The 17150-nt window shown below is 53.2% G+C and overlaps 2 protein-coding genes across 3 annotated transcripts in view; one reads left to right on the top strand and one right to left on the bottom strand.

The window, feature by feature from the left end:
- The window catches only part of NR2C2AP (nuclear receptor 2C2 associated protein), a 16844-nt gene extending 15485 nt beyond the window's left edge, over window positions 1–1359 (bottom strand). The window contains exon 1 of the mRNA XM_049707317.1: window positions 1219–1359. The gene's annotated coding sequence lies outside the window, so the exon portion shown is untranslated. The remainder of the gene's footprint in view (window positions 1–1218) is intronic.
- Window positions 1–17150, top strand: part of NCAN (neurocan) — a 25064-nt gene extending 7914 nt beyond the window's left edge. Inside the window, exons 4-15 of one of the 2 annotated variants that reach the window (XM_049707312.1) lie at window positions 277–451; window positions 562–689; window positions 1241–1534; window positions 2440–3036; window positions 4374–4694; window positions 8741–8857; window positions 9849–9962; window positions 11299–11457; window positions 12589–12671; window positions 13394–13538; window positions 14286–14468; window positions 14721–17150. In XM_049707312.1, coding sequence (XP_049563269.1) covers window positions 277–451; window positions 562–689; window positions 1241–1534; window positions 2440–3036; window positions 4374–4694; window positions 8741–8857; window positions 9849–9962; window positions 11299–11457; window positions 12589–12671; window positions 13394–13538; window positions 14286–14468; window positions 14721–14866 — 2462 coding nt within the window. In that variant the 3' untranslated portion in view covers window positions 14867–17150. Of the gene's footprint in view, window positions 1–276; window positions 452–561; window positions 690–1240; window positions 1535–2439; window positions 3037–3233; window positions 4695–8740; window positions 8858–9848; window positions 9963–11298; window positions 11458–12588; window positions 12672–13393; window positions 13539–14285; window positions 14469–14720 lie in introns of both variants that reach the window. The other variant, XM_033401364.2, reaches the window with a different exon arrangement.

Genomic DNA, 17150 nt, shown 5'->3' with positions numbered 1-17150 from the left:
TAATGCTTATAAATGTTTTTTACGTAGCAAATATTTAACAAATTCTAGCCCTTTATGGCCATTGCTATCATTTCCTCGTCTGTAAAATGGGAGCATATCTGTCTCACCCCCCCATCATCACCCTAGCACTATGCCTGTTGCTGAGTGAACAGACATGGTACAGGGCAGTGTAGGGCAGCAGGTCTGTTATTATCAGACTGGGGGGGGGGCATTCTGCAAGAGCGAGGTCTGTTCTTGAAGATTACAGCATACATCATCCTGGATATTTCCCCATAGGTGTTGTGTTCCACTACCGAGCAGCCCAGGATCGCTACTCGCTGACCTTCGCTGAGGCCCAGGACGCCTGCCGTCTCAACTCAGCCACCATTGCAGCCCCGCGGCACCTGCAGGCTGCCTTCGAGGATGGCTTTGACAACTGTGATGCCGGGTGGCTCTCTGACCGCACTGTTCGGTGAGGGGGTACACAGGGTAGGGAGATGGAGAGCTAGCCCCTGGAGAAAGATGGTCCTTGGGGGCCCCAGGAGCACACATCTGAGAGGGACCCCCACCTTGTCTTGTCAGGTATCCTATCACCCAGTCCCGTCCTGGTTGCTATGGTGACCGTAGCAGCCTTCCAGGGGTGAGGAACTATGGGAGGCGAGACCCACGGGAACTCTACGATGTGTATTGCTTTGCCCGTGAGCTGGGGGGTAAGTCTGGGGCTGGCAGAACACCCCCTTCCCTGAGCCCCATTACCCTCCCTAACCCCCATCCTTCCCTAAGTCCTTCCTAGCTCTCCTAAGTTTCATCCCTCTCTAAACCTGCAGCCAAGATCTGAGCCCACCGGTTCCCTGAGCCTTCCTCCACTCCTTGAGCCCCTCTCCTCTGTGCCCCTTCCCTCTCTCTGAGCCTCTTCCCTCTCTGAAGCCTTGTCCCCTTCTCTGAGTCTCTCCCCCTTCCTGCCCCCCCTCCCTCTTCCTACTTCCCTCCTCACTGATCCCCCCTCATCAAGGCCCTCCCTCTCTCTGAAGCTTAACTCGTTAAGGGGCCTGAGTTACCTCACTTGAAAAGGAAAGTGAAGCCCCCTCTTAGCACTGCATGAGAGGTAACGACAGTGATGTTCTGGCGATGGGGGCACGCAGCTGCGGCTGCTGCAACCCAGATCTAGCCAGATCAGGGCTATTTGGGGTGGGACCCCCTTCCCGGGCTCCGTGGGAGGGTTCTTGGGGCCCCTCTGACCTTCTCCCGCGCCTTCCCGCAGGCGAGGTCTTCTACGTAGGTCTGGCCCGCCGCCTGACACTGGCCGGCGCGCGTGCCCAGTGCCGCCGCCAGGGCGCTGTGCTGGCCTCGGTAGGACAGCTGCACCTGGCCTGGCATGAGGGCCTGGACCAGTGCGACCCGGGCTGGCTGGCCGACGGCAGCGTGCGCTATCCGATCCAGACGCCGCGCCGGCGCTGCGGGGGCCCAGTCCCGGGCGTGCGCACCGTCTATAGCTTCGCCAACCGCACCCGCTTCCCGGCGCCGAGAGAGCGCTACGACGCCTACTGCTTCCGAGGTGCGCGTGAGGCCACGCCCTTTGAGTGTGCGTCCCCGGGTGGCCACGCCCCAAGGGCATGCACCTTGATACCGGCCGCGCCCCCGGGAGCTTGGCTTTCTAGTAGAGGTGGAGGCCAGGCAGGGGAGAGACACAAGAAAACTTGCTGCGCGGTGAGCCGCGCCCCCAGGGAAAGGTCGTACCCCTGAGACAAGCTTTCCGTAGGAGCCCCGCCTTAGAGGAGGACGAGCCCCAGAGAAGACCAAGCTCTGCGGGGAAGTCCTGTTTAGTGGGTGGGCTATGTCTCCTGAGATCTCTGAGAGACACGCCGCTGGATGGAGCAGTTCTCACCTGGAGCCTTGCCCATGAGCACCCACTGGGGAGGAAGTGATGCCTCAACTAGCCATGACCCTGAGCAAGGCCACACCCCCAGGGATGGGACCAGGGATGGCCTTCACCCTTGGGGTGGGGCCACACCCTCAGAAGCTGCAAACCTCAAGTCCAAGGAGCAGAGTCTTATGTGTAAGCTGGGGGCGGAAAAAGAATCTCTTCGTAGGAAGGCCATGCCCATTAGGCGCTTTCTCTTCCATGGGAGGAGCCACGGCCCAGGTCTGACCTGCCCCCTGAGAGCTGGCCACTGCTCAGCTTCACCCACCAGCCAAGCTGTCTCTTGACCCTTTACTGTGACCAGTTGATTCTGACCTTGACAGTGGACCCCAGCCTGAACAGTGAGGATGATAACTTTGCGCCTCTGTCTCTCAGTCAGGGGGGGATCCCAGAAACAACCCAGAGAGACAGAGGGGCTCAGAGAGACAGAGGTACATAGAAGATCTCTGTTGTAGCATGCTGGAATGTGGGTAGACTTCAGGCAGAACTTCCCAGCCAGCCCCTGGGCCTAACACAGCCTCTTCTGCTTTCTCCCACAGCTCATCACCCTTCATCACAACATGGAAACCCAGAGACCCCGTCGTCTGGGGATGAGGGGGAGATTCTGTCAGCAGAAGGGCCCCCCGCCCAAGAACTGGAGCCCAGCCTGGAGGAGGAGGAGATAGTCACCCCAGACTTCCAGGAGCCTCTGGTGTCCAGTGGGGAAGAAGAGCCTCTGATCTTGGCAGAGAAGCAGGAGTCTCGAGAGACCCCCAGTCCTGCCACTGGGGGCCTCACACTAGCCTCAAGGCCTGCTCTGGAGGCTGAGGAGGTGTGGCTGAGCACGGTGTCCCCCGCCCGCAGCAACGTGGAGGCAGGCACTGCGGTGGGCAGGCACGCAGAGGCAACCCCAGCCAGCCCCATGCCCAGGAGGAGGGGGCGCTTTAAAGGGTTGAACGGGCGCCACTTCCAGCAACAGGAACCCCAGCGAGGGCTGAAGGGCGCGCTCCAGGCCAGCGTCCAGCCCCCCACCCCAGAGGTTGCTGGGAATTACGTGGAGCCTCCCCTGGCCACAGGAGCCACTGACGCCTTGGGGAGTGGCCGGAGCCAAAGCCCCTGGGCTGTGCTGACCAATGAGGTGGATGTGCCTGGAGCTGGTGAGTGGGGTCCAAGGGGGAGATGGGACCTGCCTGGGGATGCAAGGGGGACAGGGGAGGAGGCTCCGAATCACAGTTGGGTCCCCTGGCCTCACCAAGCCTCAGAAGACCCCTCTTCCTCAGGCCTGGAGCCAAGGAGATGATCAGCAGAAGAAGCTGCTGAGAGATAATTATAATTACTGTTGATATTGTTTCAGGTTCCCCTGGTGGCAGGAGCCCCCCAGAGCCCTGGCTGTGGCCCCCAACCATGGTCCCACCTATCACCCTTGGCCTGGAACTAGAGGAAGCCAAGGGCCCCAGTGTGAGGCCAGCCACCCCCGACCTGCCCTGGTCCTCCTCGGAGGCCACTGCCTTGGCTCCCAACCCCTTGAAGGGCCCCAGCACTGCCCGCTGGGAGGCTTCTCCCACAGTCATTTCTCCAGACCTCCCTGTCATGGCCATGCTTCGTGGCCACAAACTGTGGCTCCTGTCACACCCTACGCCCCTCCCCACCGATGCCAGTGAGGTAAAGGGGTATAATGAAGCCATGGCCGCTGCCCCACCCTCCCCTGCCTCAGAGATCGAGGCCAGCCCCCAGGATCCCATCCATCCAGAAGTGTATTCCCTGCCCTCTTCCTCGGGCCTGATGGGACAAGGTGGAGAGGCCACATCCCTGACACTCAGCAGCCCTGGAGAAGGAAGTCCTACGGCTCCTTTGCAGGCAGCTACAGACACACAAGCTGGAGCTGGTCCTAACTCCTTCAGAGCAGACTTCGGAAAAACTGGGGGGACCAGCCCTACTGGGCTCAGCAAAGCTGAGCCCCCCAGATCCAACCCACAGGCTTCTGTGGATGGGAATGTGGTGGCAGCCGTCACTCCCACTGAGACTGCCACTGAGCCCATGGGAGCCAGAGGCGTCTTGGGGTCTGAGTCTGCGGTCTTCAACACAGCAGAGACCCCCACTTCCAGCTTGCAGGCCAACATGGATGAGGCACAGGGCATGTGGCGGTCACTGCACAGTGAAGGGCTAGACCCCCATTCCCCATCTGCGCCCTTGGGGGTCCCTAGGGTCTCCTTGATGCTCAAGGTCACCCCGCGTTCGGAGCCTTCGGCTGCTACAGATGGAGGAGCCACAGTGGCTCCCATGAATTCCATGGCCACACTAGACACCCGTGGTGCCGGTGGGAATTGGGAACCTGGATCCCACGTGGTTGAGGGAGCTGAAAGCCCCACCTTGAACCCTCAAATGGCTGTGGATACAAGTGTGGTGATGTCCCTCATGTCCCTGGACCTGGGGGACAAGGTTGGGGTCCTGGCCATGTCCACAATGGCCTCCTCAAACTCCCAACCCCATCCAGAGCCGGAGGGCCAGATGGTGACCCAGGGCACCCTGAGAGGCTTGGAGCCTCCACGTGAGGGCAGCCCCTCAGGGGAGCCCGCTCTTCCTCCTTGGACACCGACGGCAGCCAGCAAGGACAAGCCCATTTCAGTTTCCTCGGGGGAGCCTATAGTGCCGTGGGACTCCCCCAGCACCCTGCTGCCTGCCTCCCTGGGCCCAGAGGAGTTTGAGCTGGAGGTCCTGGCGGGGAGCCCGGGTGTGGAGAGCTTCTGGGCGGAGGCAGCAAGTGGAGAGGAGCCAGCCCTGCCAGGAACCCCTGCAAATGGGAGTGCAGAGGAGGGTGAGTTGGAAGCTCGTGGTCTCATCCAGGTCACTGTGTTTGTGCTCAGGAACCAGGGGCTGGGGTAGGCCAGAGCTGGGAGGAAGGATTGTTCTTGGGTGCCTGGGAAGGTTTCTAGCAGGGGATGATGTTGAAGGCGGGAGGTCATTAGGCAGAGTTGAATTACAGAAAGCGTATTCCTGGCAGAGGCACTAGCCTGGGCAAAGGCCAAGAGGTGAAGCTGCGTTTGATGTGTTTTAGGCACAGCGAGCAATGAGGCAATGACGAGGTGTTGGGCGGAGTTTGGTTTTGGGGACGAGTACAGTCAGCAAATCATGTTCATGACCACTCTCAGCTGACAGTGTTGTGTGACACTGGGGTCCTGCTTTCAGCGATGCCTCAGTCTGAGGAAGACAGAGCTGGTTACAGGCAACCCCCCTGGGGTGGGGCCGGAGGGAGGAGGCATGGCAGGGAGGCCTTCCTGGACAAGTGTTGAATCGTAGCTGGAATTCAGTGGTGCAAAACGTGGGGGGCCTCAAGCCACAGATAAAGTGGGTGCTGGGAAGGGGTGGGAGTGGTGGGCATCACCCCCATTTAGTAGACAGCAAACTGAGGCTCAGGGAGGTATGTCACTACCAGCTAGTCAGTGGTCAAACCTCAACTGGCACCCAAATCCACATGTGCCTTGGTTGCTCTATGCCCAGCGGAGTCCAGAGAAAGCCATCACCCTGTTCTCCTGGGGCCAGGTCTGCCCGTTATGGGCAGCCTGCAAATTCCAGCCCTTTAGTTTTTAGGTCCTGCCATATTGAGCTATTCTTTCGGTCAAGTGAGCGTTAAAAAAAAAAAAAAAACAAACGAAGAAGAAGAAGCTAATTAAGAGGCACACTTTTTCCGAGTTGCAAAACACTCTTATTAACAGGATTGGTTTTACAATCAATCAATAACACTTGCTCCTTTTTTTGAAGGCAGAGTGTCGTGGTGATGGAAACAGCGGATGCAGGGTTTTATCACCCACCCTGTCATCTCTGGGTTGTGTCTGGGGCTGCATCTTCTTTTCTTAGATGCCCAGGAGGCAGGTGGACCCTGGGCAGGGGCACTTGCATCAATAAAGGCTTATGTTTATTGGTGACTGCCTTTGTGCTTGGGTTGGTCTGAGCACTTTACTGGAATCACCTTGGTTAATCTTTTTAATGTCCTTGAGGAACAAGTTCTAGTACGATCCTAACTTTACAGATGGGGATACTGAGGCACAGGGAAGTCAAGTGACTTGTGCAGAGTCATGCAGCTGGGGAGTGTCAAGGATAACGTTTGAATCCAGGCTGTCTGACAACAGTCTCTGTCTCAATCACTGGGCTCTAAGATGTTTATTTCATTGACATAAAACAAAATAAAACGCCCTGAGGTCTTGGGGAGGGGGTAAGCTTGCCCAAGGCCAAAGGAACTAGAGAAGGAATGGTCAGGTGGGAGGGAAACCACGAAGAAGTGTGCTAAGGAAAGTGTGTTGAGAGGAGCCCCCAGGGCCACGGCTGGATCTGTCTTGGACTTTGTTGGTTTTTCAGCTCCAGACTCAAGCCATGGGCAGCCGGGGTGGAGGGAGGCAGCCAGTGCTGGGGGAGACCTGGGCGCCTACTCACCTACTGCTTGCAGCAGAAATGCTAATGAAGCCAAAAATAAATGCAGCACCAGCAAGCGACTGAGTCACCGCCAGTCCGTGGGCAGGTGTCAGCAGCTTGGGGCACCTGGTGGGGCTTACACGTCCTGGCGCCTGGCAGCCCCACGCATGTGCCCGCACGTGCCAGGGTGGCACCAGGCACAGAAATAGCCACAGGCCTCTCTGGCCATCCGTGGTGGTACACGCCACTGCCCCAGGGACCGGCTTCAGTCACTGCGGGCAGGCCAGCAGCTACCTTTATGCAGTTAGCAAGCAACTGTTGAGTGCTTGCTGTATTCCAGGCACCATGTTGAGACCGAGTCCCTTGTCCTCTGGCAGCTGACATTCTAGAACAATGCTCTAGAACTTTCCCAGTGATGGAAATGTTCTTGAGCTACGCAGTCTAATACAATAGCAACAAGCCATTGGTGGCTACTGAGCCCTTGAAATGTGGCTAGTGTGACTGAGGAACTGCGTTTTAACTTTTATTCCATTTTAATTAATTTAAACTTAAATAGCTGTGCGTGGCTGCCATGTGGAACATCACTGCTCTGGGGGGAGGCATGGATAAGAAATGATGGTCCTAATAAATTATATTGGAGGTTAGAAAGTAATAAAGACAAAAGAGAAAAGTAAAGCAAGGGATGAGGGATGCCAGTGGGTGGGTTTTGGTTTTGGAAGGGGGGTTAGGATGAATTTTAGCAAGCCTGAAGGAGGTGAGAGAGGAGCCATGCAGAGATCTAGGGGAAAAGCAGTTCAGGCAGACGGAATAGCTTGTGCAAAGGCCCTGAGGCAGGACTGTGTTTGGTGTGTAGGAGGAACAGCAGGGTCAGTGTGGCTGGAGCGGAGTGAGTGAAGGAGGGAGAGGAGGATCAGGCAGGGAGATATTGGGGAAGATTGCACTGGGCCCTGTGGGCTGAGGTAAGGATTTTGGCTTTTCCTATGAGGGCAATGGGGAGCCATGGAGGAGTCTAGGCAGAGGAGGGACATGACCTGACTCAGGTTTACATGGCCTCCCTCTGGCAGCTGTGGGGAGAACAACCTGTTAAGGGTGAGGGCGGAGTCCAGAAGATCAGGGAGGAGGTGACTGCTTGTCATCGTCTCAGTTTCTTGTGGGCCTCCAGACCAGGACAAAACAGAAACAAATTCTACGTTATAGGGCCTGGAGAGAGGGCCTTAAATGGCTTCCAGATCCCCGTAGGCCAGTCTTGGCTCTTGTACTGTCCTGCTGAGTGGCTTTGAGCTAGACCCTGCCCTCCTCTGGGTCTCATTTCTGGTATCTTGCAGTGGAAGACTTGACACTGTCCTGACAAGGGATAGGGGTCATCTGGGGTACATGGGGGTTCTTGCTCTGCCCCTCCAAGACTCCAGGGTGGTCCAGAGACCACTCACCAAGGCCTCTGAGGCCCTGAGATGGGGAGGGGTGACCCTCCTGCCTCCAGAGAACCCTATCCGTGTTAAGCAATGTTGAGACCCCTCAAGAGGCCCCAGGCTGATATACAGAGAGCCAGTCATGGCATTACGGTCAGGACTGGGAGAGCAGGATGAGCTACTTTTTTTTTTTTTTTTTTTTGCGGTACGCGGGCCTCTCACTGTTGTGGCCTCTCCCGTTGCGGAGCACAGGCTCCGGACACGCAGGCTCAGCGGCCATGGCTCACGGGCCCAGTTGCTCCACAGCATGTGGGATCTTCCCGGTCCGGGGCACGAACCCGTGTCCCCTGCATCGGCAGGTGGACTCTCAACCACTGCGCCACCACGGAAGCCCAGGATGAGCTATTTTTATTTTCATTTTGTAAATGAGGCAACTGAAATTCACAGAAGTAATTTGCCCAGGGTTCCCTAGTGAGTGGCAGAGGCAGGAATTGAACCAGCCTCTCTGACTGCACAGCCTATGGTTATTACTGCTATAATCCACCACTTCTCCACACTGTAACCACTGAGGTTGCATCAGAAGAGGTTGAGCCACAAGGACGAAGGAAGTGATCATTCCCACTGGTCCCAGTGCCGTTCATACCCCATCTAGAACCTATGTCCACTTCTTTGCTCCAAAGTATGAGAAGCACAATGACCAGTTGGGTATTTCTAGAAAAATGGGGATAAGTCAAGGAGCGCACTTAAACCATGTTCTATGAGAAGACTTCCTAAGAGAAGCTGCAAGAATCCCATTCTAGTTCAGTCCAAGGAAGGACTTTGCCATAGCCAGGGCATCCCACAGGTGCTTTGGCCAGTTCCTGGAAAGAGTAAGCTCATCACAGGGACATGTGAGAGGAAGTTGGCAATCAATTATTGGGAAGTTATAGAGGGGACTCCACAGAGAGGGGTGGAACGAGAGGGCCTTTAGGGGTCTGAGGTCTGGATTCCCTGGGAGGCAGACTTGGTGGTCTGACTCCTTCCCGTACTCCTGTCCATCCTGCAGTTCCCTCGGATCCCTGTGAGAACAACCCTTGCCTGCATGGGGGCACGTGTAAAGCCAATGGCACCATGTATGGCTGTAGCTGTGACCAGGGCTTTGCTGGAGAGAACTGTGAGATCGGTGAGTACGCCAGACTCAGGATCTGAACACAGACTTGTCTGACTCAGAGCCCTGGGGTCTATCCCAGCAGCCATCCCCATGAGGATCAGGGATCACAAAATGCTGGCTTCAGATGCTCCCTTCCCCTCCCTCACTCCTTGGTTCCAGTAAATCAGCCTCAGCAACAACCATCTGAGGTTTTATCCTCAGGGCTGAGGCTCTGGTGTGCTGCCTCCCATTACTACCAGGCAGGGGTGGGGAAGGGGAAGACAAAAGGATGGTAAGGCTCATACTCCCACCGGCAAAGGGCCCCAGGGGATCGCCTACCCTCTCCTGGGTAGGCAGGGGTATAGGCACCACCACCAGAACTGTTGGAAGCTAGCTCCAAAGCCCAACACAAGACATATGAAAAATTATGAAATTATAACAATAATTATAAATGATATAATTTCTTGAGCTCTTCCATTGACTCTACTCACAACCACTGCTGTGGAGGTGCTATTGTTATCACCACTTTGCAAAAAAAAAGAAACTGAGTCTCAGAGAGGGCAAGTGACTTGCCTGGCATCATACATGCTTCAGGCACTATCTACACAGGGATTGGGAGAAGAGGTGCTCAACTGATTGCTCCCTGTACCTACAAACAACTTCGTGATTCTGTGCAAATCCTTATAAGTGCTCCACATTCTGAAGACCCTTCAGCTTCGACATTCTATGTGTCTGTTTGCCAGACCCACCTTCACTGTTCTGGAGTCAGGGGGAACGTCCTGCACACTCTGGCTTTCAGCCAGCCCAGTGGCATCTCCTCTCATTGATGCTAATTCACATCAGTTGTGTGAAGTTCCACCCCCTTGACCTCCAGAGTCATTGGGCCATCAGTGCAGACCACCGCTGTTGTACTCAGGTCTGGGATAGATGGTAGGGTCATGAACGCATCTTCTGCCTGGTTCTCCATGGGGACTGGGAGCCACAGGGAGGCTGACCTCTGACTCAGCCCCACCTTCCCCTCCAGATATAGATGACTGCCTCTCCAGCCCCTGTGAGAATGGAGGCACCTGCATCGACGAGGTCAACGCCTTCGTCTGCCTTTGCCTCCCCAGCTATGGGGGCAGCCTCTGTGAGAAAGGTGAGTCTCTGCCGAGACCCCAGAAACAGTTCCAGGAGCAGGGTTGGGTGCTGGACCACAAGCTTCCCACACATGGAGCTCCAGGTCTCTGCCTCTGGTTCCATGGCCGTGAGTCAGACAGGCAGGAGGCGAATAATTTTCTTGAGATAAAATTCACATAACATAGAATTAACCTTTTTAGAGTGTGCAATTCAGTGGCATTCAGTACATTCACAGTGTTGTACAACCACCACCTCTAGCTAGTTCCAAGACATTTTCATCAGCCCCAAAGGAAATCCTGTCCCCGTTAGCCATCACTCCCCATTCCTCCCCTCCAGCCCCTGGCAACCACTAATCTACTTTCTGTCTCTATGGGTTTGCCTGTTTTATATGTTTCATATAAATGTAGTCATACGCTCTGTGTCTTTTTGTCTCTGCCTTCTTTCACTCAGCATGATGTTTTTCAGGGTTCATCCACATTGTAGGACGTGTCAGTGCTTCATTCCTTTTTATGGCTGAATCGTATTCCATTGGATGGTCCACATTTTGTTTATCTATTCATCATTGATGGACCTTTGAGTTGTCTCCCCCTTGTGGCTAATGTGAATAGTGCGGCTATGAATGTTCATGTACACGTTTTTGTTTCAATACCTGTTTTCCATTCTTTTTGATTTTCCCCCCATTCTTTTTGGTGTACCCAGGAGTAGAATGGCTGGGTCATATGGTAATTCTGTGTTTAACTTTTTGAGAAGCTGCCAGACTGTTTTCCACAGGGGCTACACCATTTTACATTGCCCCCAGCAATGCAAGATGGTTCCAATTTCTCCATATCCTTGCCAGCGCTTATTATTTTCCTTTTAAAAAAACTTATAGCCATCCTAGTGGGTATGAGGTGGTATCCCATTGTGATTCTGATTTGTTTTTCCTAATGATTCATGTTGTTGAGCATCTTTTCATGTGCTTGTTGGCCATTTGTATATCTTTTTGGGAGAAATGTCTATTTGAGTTTTTTCCCAGGAGGGAAATTTTAGGCCTTCCTGAGACCATTTCCTGAGGTCCCAGGATGTGGCCAGATCAGAGAATGAGATATTAGAGTTGGGATAAGAGGGAATGGGTATAATGGTCTTCCAGTTGAATCACTTCCTGCAACAGAGAAAAGAGGTGAATATGGGAGGAGGGAGGTGAAAAGGTGGGGGGACAGAGTGGGGGCTGGGGGATGGGCCCAGGGAGAGGGTTGATTTAGCCCCACAGAGACCTTGGATCGGGCCCTCTCTCTGGTGGGCTGCTGTGCTCATGGCTGGCAAGGCAGGCCTCGGCTTGAGGCCAGCCCCCTTCATGCTCCCTTTCCACCTCCCAGACACAGAGGGCTGTGACCATGGCTGGCACAAGTTTCAGGGCCACTGCTACCGCTACTTCGCCCATCGGCGGGCATGGGAGGATGCCGAGAGGGACTGCCGCCGTCGAGCCGGCCACCTGACCAGCATCCACTCATCTGAAGAACACGGCTTCATCAACAGTAGGGACTCTGGGGTGGGCAGGGGTGGCCTTCACAGTCCCTTTGTCAGGGGATCCCCCCCGGGTCCTGAAGACGCTAACTTTCTGAAGCTATGTTCATTAATGCAAGCCCTGACCACTTATTAATTCAAGTGTCTATTTATTCCCTTGTCAGTTCATTCATTCACTTCATTCATTCTCTGACTATTTACTGAGCACCTGCTATGTGCCAGGCACTGTTCCAGGCACAGAGACACACATTGTCCTGTCCTTAGGGAGTGACGTTCTTGAAGAGGATATAGTCAAACAAGTAAATATCTAATTAAATAAGTCTATCCTAAAATTTAGCTGGTTCTCAGGGCACTGATGACAGTTAAAACAGGGCCAGGGGACAGAGGGTGATGGAAAAGCATCTGTGGTGCGGGGGATGAAATGAGGGAGGAGCAGAGATTTAGAGAAAGAGGGGTGTCCCATAAATTAAATCCAGCATTTATTGATTTACTCATTATTCCTTCTACCCTTTTTCATCCATTTATTTATTCACATTTTCCCCATCCCATCCCCTGTTAATTCTTTAATTTGTTCATTCCCTGGTTCACTGGCTTTTTTCCTCTATGTAATCAAACACACATGCATCCAGCTGCTTCCTCCTCAGTGACTGATTGGCTCATTTAGATTCACCTGCCTGCCCTGTCAGCCTTGCTCGCTGGCTCTCTTAGCCCCTGCTCTCTCATTTCTGCAAAGATCTGACTTGTTTTTATCGTTTTCTCTGGCCTTTTGTTTAAGCCACAAATTGTGACAAGGCCAGGAGCCTAATTCCAGCCCTTTCCATGCCCCAACCCCACTCCCCAAGTATGAGGCCAGCCAGAGCCTCAGCCTGCTAGGAAATGGGGGGATGTGGCCTCCAGCCCATGCCCCCCAGGCTGGCAGAGGGGCTGGGGTCCTCCCCTCCAGCTCAAACCCAAAACTGGGGGAGGGGCTCTGGGTACCCCCCCCTCCATTCTCATCTTCATCCACTTCCCCTTCCAGCCCACCTTCAGGCTGGGGAGGGGGCTGAGTCTCCCCTCCCACACCCCCCACCTGGCCTCCAGCCAGCAACCTAGGCTGGGGGAGGTGCAAGTGCCCAGCCCTCACGACACCCCACACCCCACAGGTTTTGGGCGTGAAAACACGTGGATCGGCCTAAACGATAGGATCGTGGAGAGGGATTTCCAGTGGACGGACAACACGGGGCTGGTGAGTGGTGGCAGCCTGGGGGCCTGGGTCCCTGCAGTCAGACTGTTGACTTGGGCCCTGCCTAGAATGGAGAGTTCTGGGTAAGCTGCAATGACCCGGCCCTCTGGCTTCACTTTAGTAAATCTTATATCTTTTTCACCACAATTAGAAAAGAAATCCACCTCCTCTCCTCTGCCATGAGAACTGGCCCCGGCCCACTCTCTGACTGCACTTGAACTGGATCAAGCAGCCCCAGCCCTCCTGGCCTCTGTTCTGTTCCTCAGACAGGACAAGCTCAGTCCTGCCTCAGGGCCTTTGCATTAGCTAGTCCCTCTGCTTAGAACTCTGTTCCCTGCCTGCGTTGTTCTTATCCTTGAGTCTTCCTTCAGCTCTCCTGTTGCCTCCTCAGGGAAGCTCTCCTGGACTTCCAGTCTGAGGTCACCTTTTTGTTCAACTATTTATCTAACAATGAGTGACCCATGTGGAAAACAGACTGTCAGGGAGTGAGCCGGGGCAGGAGGACCAAGGAAGAGGGCACCACAGCCTTGCAGCTAGAGGAGGGTTGACTTGGACTGTAGTGGCAGCCACCCTCAGGGCAGGCAGAACAGTGCTCATTGTAGAGATGGAAACACTGAGTCCCTAAGAGTTTGAGTGGTCTGGCCAGGGGAATCCCACAGTACCAGTGCCAGAGCCTGGGACAGGCTGCATGTCCCCTGAGCACCCCCTGCTCCCCATTCTTACAGCAATATGAGAACTGGAGGGAGAACCAGCCCGACAATTTCTTCGCGGGTGGGGAGGACTGTGTGGTGATGGTGTCACATGAGAGTGGGCACTGGAATGATGTCCCCTGCAACTACAACCTCCCCTATGTCTGTAAGAAGGGCACAGGTATGCTGCTACTCTCCTTCCCACCCCTTCTCCCCCAACCTTCCCTCCTGCCTGTCACTGGTTCATTGTTTTATTTAAGTTTGTAAATGTAGGAGTCAGTCCAGCCCAGTTTTCACTCTTTAGAACTATGTGAGGGTACCCATTTTTCCCCCACCCTTGCCAACTCTGGGTTACCAAACTTTTTGTTCTTTGTTCATCTAAGTCCTGAAAAACAGTATCTCATTGTTATCATAGTTTGCACGTCTTCGAGGATGAGAATAACCAGCTCTTCATATGTTGATAAGCTTATATGTATTTGATTTCCTGTGACCTACCAGTTCATTTCCTTTGCCTAATTTTCTATCGGTTCATTGGTCTTATTGATTTGTAAGAGCTCTTTACATATTAAGGAAACATATATATGTATAGGTATATTCTCAAGTCCACCTTTCTTATACTTTTCTTCATTCTTGCTTCTGTTTCTTTGCCAATTTTCATATCCTTTTTTCCATTCATTTGCTCAGATTATTCTTGCCTCCCATCTCCTTCATTCCCATCATGCACAAGAATTAGGGGGTGGGATGTGTCCAGGAGGTTCCTGCCCCTCAGCATCTCCTGGTTTGGGTGGAGGAGACATTCACTTCTAGCCCTTTGAGGTCACAGCTGGGCAAAAGGTGGGACCTGTTGAGGGTTCATCTCAACAAGAGATGAAACCAGTTCAGCCCCAGTCCCATCCACTTCTTTAACTGGAGGTTCCTCTGTCCCCAGTGCTGTGTGGTCCCCCTCCAGCAGTGGAGAACGCCTTGCCCATCGGTGCCCGCAAGGCCAAGTATAATGTCCACGCCACTGTACGCTACCAGTGCGACGAAGGATTTGCCCAGCACCATGTGGCCATCATCCGATGCAGGAGCAATGGCAAATGGGACCGACCCCAAATCGTCTGCACCAAACGTAAGTGGCTTCCGCCAGACACCCCAACAAAAGTTTCCAGCTACTTGTAGTCTCCAGTTAAGCATCTCATGACTACACACATTGATCTGGTTGAATGTCTGCCTGATAATATGGCCTTGCAGATAAGTGAGAACTTACTAGCTTGCCTGGTGTTCCCTCCATTTCCCCCTCCCCCGAGGAAGCCTGTTCCATCAGGCCACCCACCTCTCATCAGCTTTTGCCACGTCCCTGTCGTCCCTCACTTCCCCGCAGCCAGACGATCCCATCGGATGCGGCGACACCATCACCACCACCAACACCACCACCAGCATCACCACCACAAATCGCGCAAGGAGCGCAGAAAACACAAGAAACACCCAGCAGAGGACTGGGAGAAGGAAGAAGGGAATTTCTGCTGAAGAACCAGGCAAAAGAAAGCACAATCCCCTTCCCACACCTCCCCTGGAGCCTTCACCTGGGGAGGCAGAGCCCAGAGAGAAACAAGAGGGTCCGGAAGCCCCTGAGTCCCAAACCGCATCCCCCCATACATAACCATTTGTAAAAAGCTCCTCTCTCCTTTTTCTTACATATACAAGGTCCTCTTGGCAGGTATAGCCATGTGTCTGAAAAGTCAGTTCTAGTCAGGCTGAACTCTGGGCGCATCTCTCAGTGGAGGGAAGCACAATCGGCAAAGATTATTCTTTGCACTGGTTTAGTCTTTTGTTGGCAAGGCTGACTGCCAGTTGTGGAAATAAGGCTGTGATAAGGGTGCAAGAATGTGTGTTTGGATTCGCACTAAGGAATTGCTTTTACCACCAGAGGTTCAGATTTAGTAAACTGTCGGATGTCCTAAATGCAGGCTGAAGCCTATAGTGAAGGTCACTGGCTTTGGGAGTAGAAAATTACATGGACGCACACGGCTTGAACTTGATGACAGCTCTTCCTTCACCTTGGACTTCAGCCTAAGTCAGTCCTTAGTCTTGGTGGATGAACTGAGTGTGGAATTCCTATGTATTGAATTTTAGGAATGTTTTTAGAACAGCATCCCTCCGTGCCCTCAGAGTTAGGGGTCAGAATAGTCAGAGGAATTTGTGGGCAATGAGGGGAAGCTGTATTGCTTGCCCTCTCAGGTCTAGTCCAGTGCTGAGATTTGGTGGTTCTGCATGTGTGGTGAATTTTATACACACACACACACACACACACGCACACACACACACACGCACACACACAGATGAGAGGATGTTTAGGGCTCAACGAACCCAGATTTCTTCCCCCTCCATCTCTCAGGGAGACAAAGAACCTCCCTCCTGGGCCAAGGAGGTGCCAAGTTTTCTAGCTCGTTGCCCATATCCATCCCTCAAGCAGACATTGGTAATGCCCCTGCCATGGGTCCCACCCCTACCCCTACTCTATTCCTGTCTCCTCCATTCATCGCCTGGTGGACTAGAAATGCTTAAAACTTGAAGTAGTGACATCTACCTGCGGTCATGTAGAGAGATGTGCAGTGTTAAAACTGAAACACACACACACACACACATTTTTCTCTTAGTTTTTTAATTTTTTAAGCAGTAAAGAACTCACCTTGCCTTCCTCCCCAGAATCTGAAACCTGTAAAAACTTTCCCCAAGCCGGAAGTCGGGATTCAGCTTCCTGATCTCTGGCAGGAAAGAGCCACAGCTTTTCCTCCATGTCCTTTGTCCACTCTCAGCCTCTCTAGTCTGGGTAACATCTGTGGATTAGTGTTAAAAACCACAGTGGAGAATGGCCCTCTGCAGGAAAGAAAAATAAGCAAATATACAGTCCATCTAAGGGTTCAGTAGAGAAAGAAATGTGTTGGCTTAGCCTATATCCCTCCTGGGAAGTACTAATCATAATTGACAACTATGGAGTAGGTACCATGCTAAGGACATACACACACTGCCTCCGTGAATCTTCTCAACAGCCCAGTGACTTAGGAACCATTACTTTCCCATTTTACACAAGACAAAACTGAGGCTCAGATAAGAGAAAGGCACTGGCTTGCAAGACAGGAATAAGGATTCGGTCCTGCCTCTGGCTGACTCCTAACCCTGCTCTCTATTTTGGGGGGAAGGAATTGAAACATAATCATGCTCTAACACACAGGAAGATTTAGGAAAAGATTGAGAAGTGCAAACTAGACCTGCATCCTTGACCATGGTCTTTAGTGTCCCCTGCTATAGACATTATCCACTGTCCCATGTTACGGTTATTGTTGAGAAAACCCAGGGATATAGGTTTGCCTTCTAGGTTTGATAATTCCTCTTGGTTTAAGAAATATAAAAACAATAACACATCTTCAGTCATCCATGTCACAAAAGAATTTTCCTTTGTTTGGAGTGGGGGGCTCTGGGGATGCAACTTTTTTGGGGGTGTCTTGCTTTATGCTCCTTACCCTTGACCACCTCAGCCCCTCGCCCTGCCCCCACCCCAGCTCCGTGGTGGGAGGGGGCTCTGATATTTTCTAAGGTGGGTGGTTTGTCTCTTGGTCTTTCCCTTTGAGATGTGCGTGTGTGTTTGCGTGTGCCGCGTGTGTGGCATGCGTGTGAGTGTGCGTGCGCGTGAACAGCTTTGGATTCTGTTGGTTATGCTGTCAGCTGCCGTGTTCCGTGGGTCTGTGGTATCTGACACTATGGACATTAATGTACTCCTTGGACATTTTAATAAAATTTTTTAACAGTTCAA

Source organism: Orcinus orca, chromosome 3 (assembly GCF_937001465.1).
Source record: "Orcinus orca chromosome 3, mOrcOrc1.1, whole genome shotgun sequence".
NCBI classification, from domain to species: Eukaryota; Metazoa; Chordata; class Mammalia; order Artiodactyla; family Delphinidae; genus Orcinus; species Orcinus orca.
The sequence above is the reverse complement of the archived record's forward strand: the minus strand, read 5'-3'. Positions and strand labels throughout refer to the sequence as shown.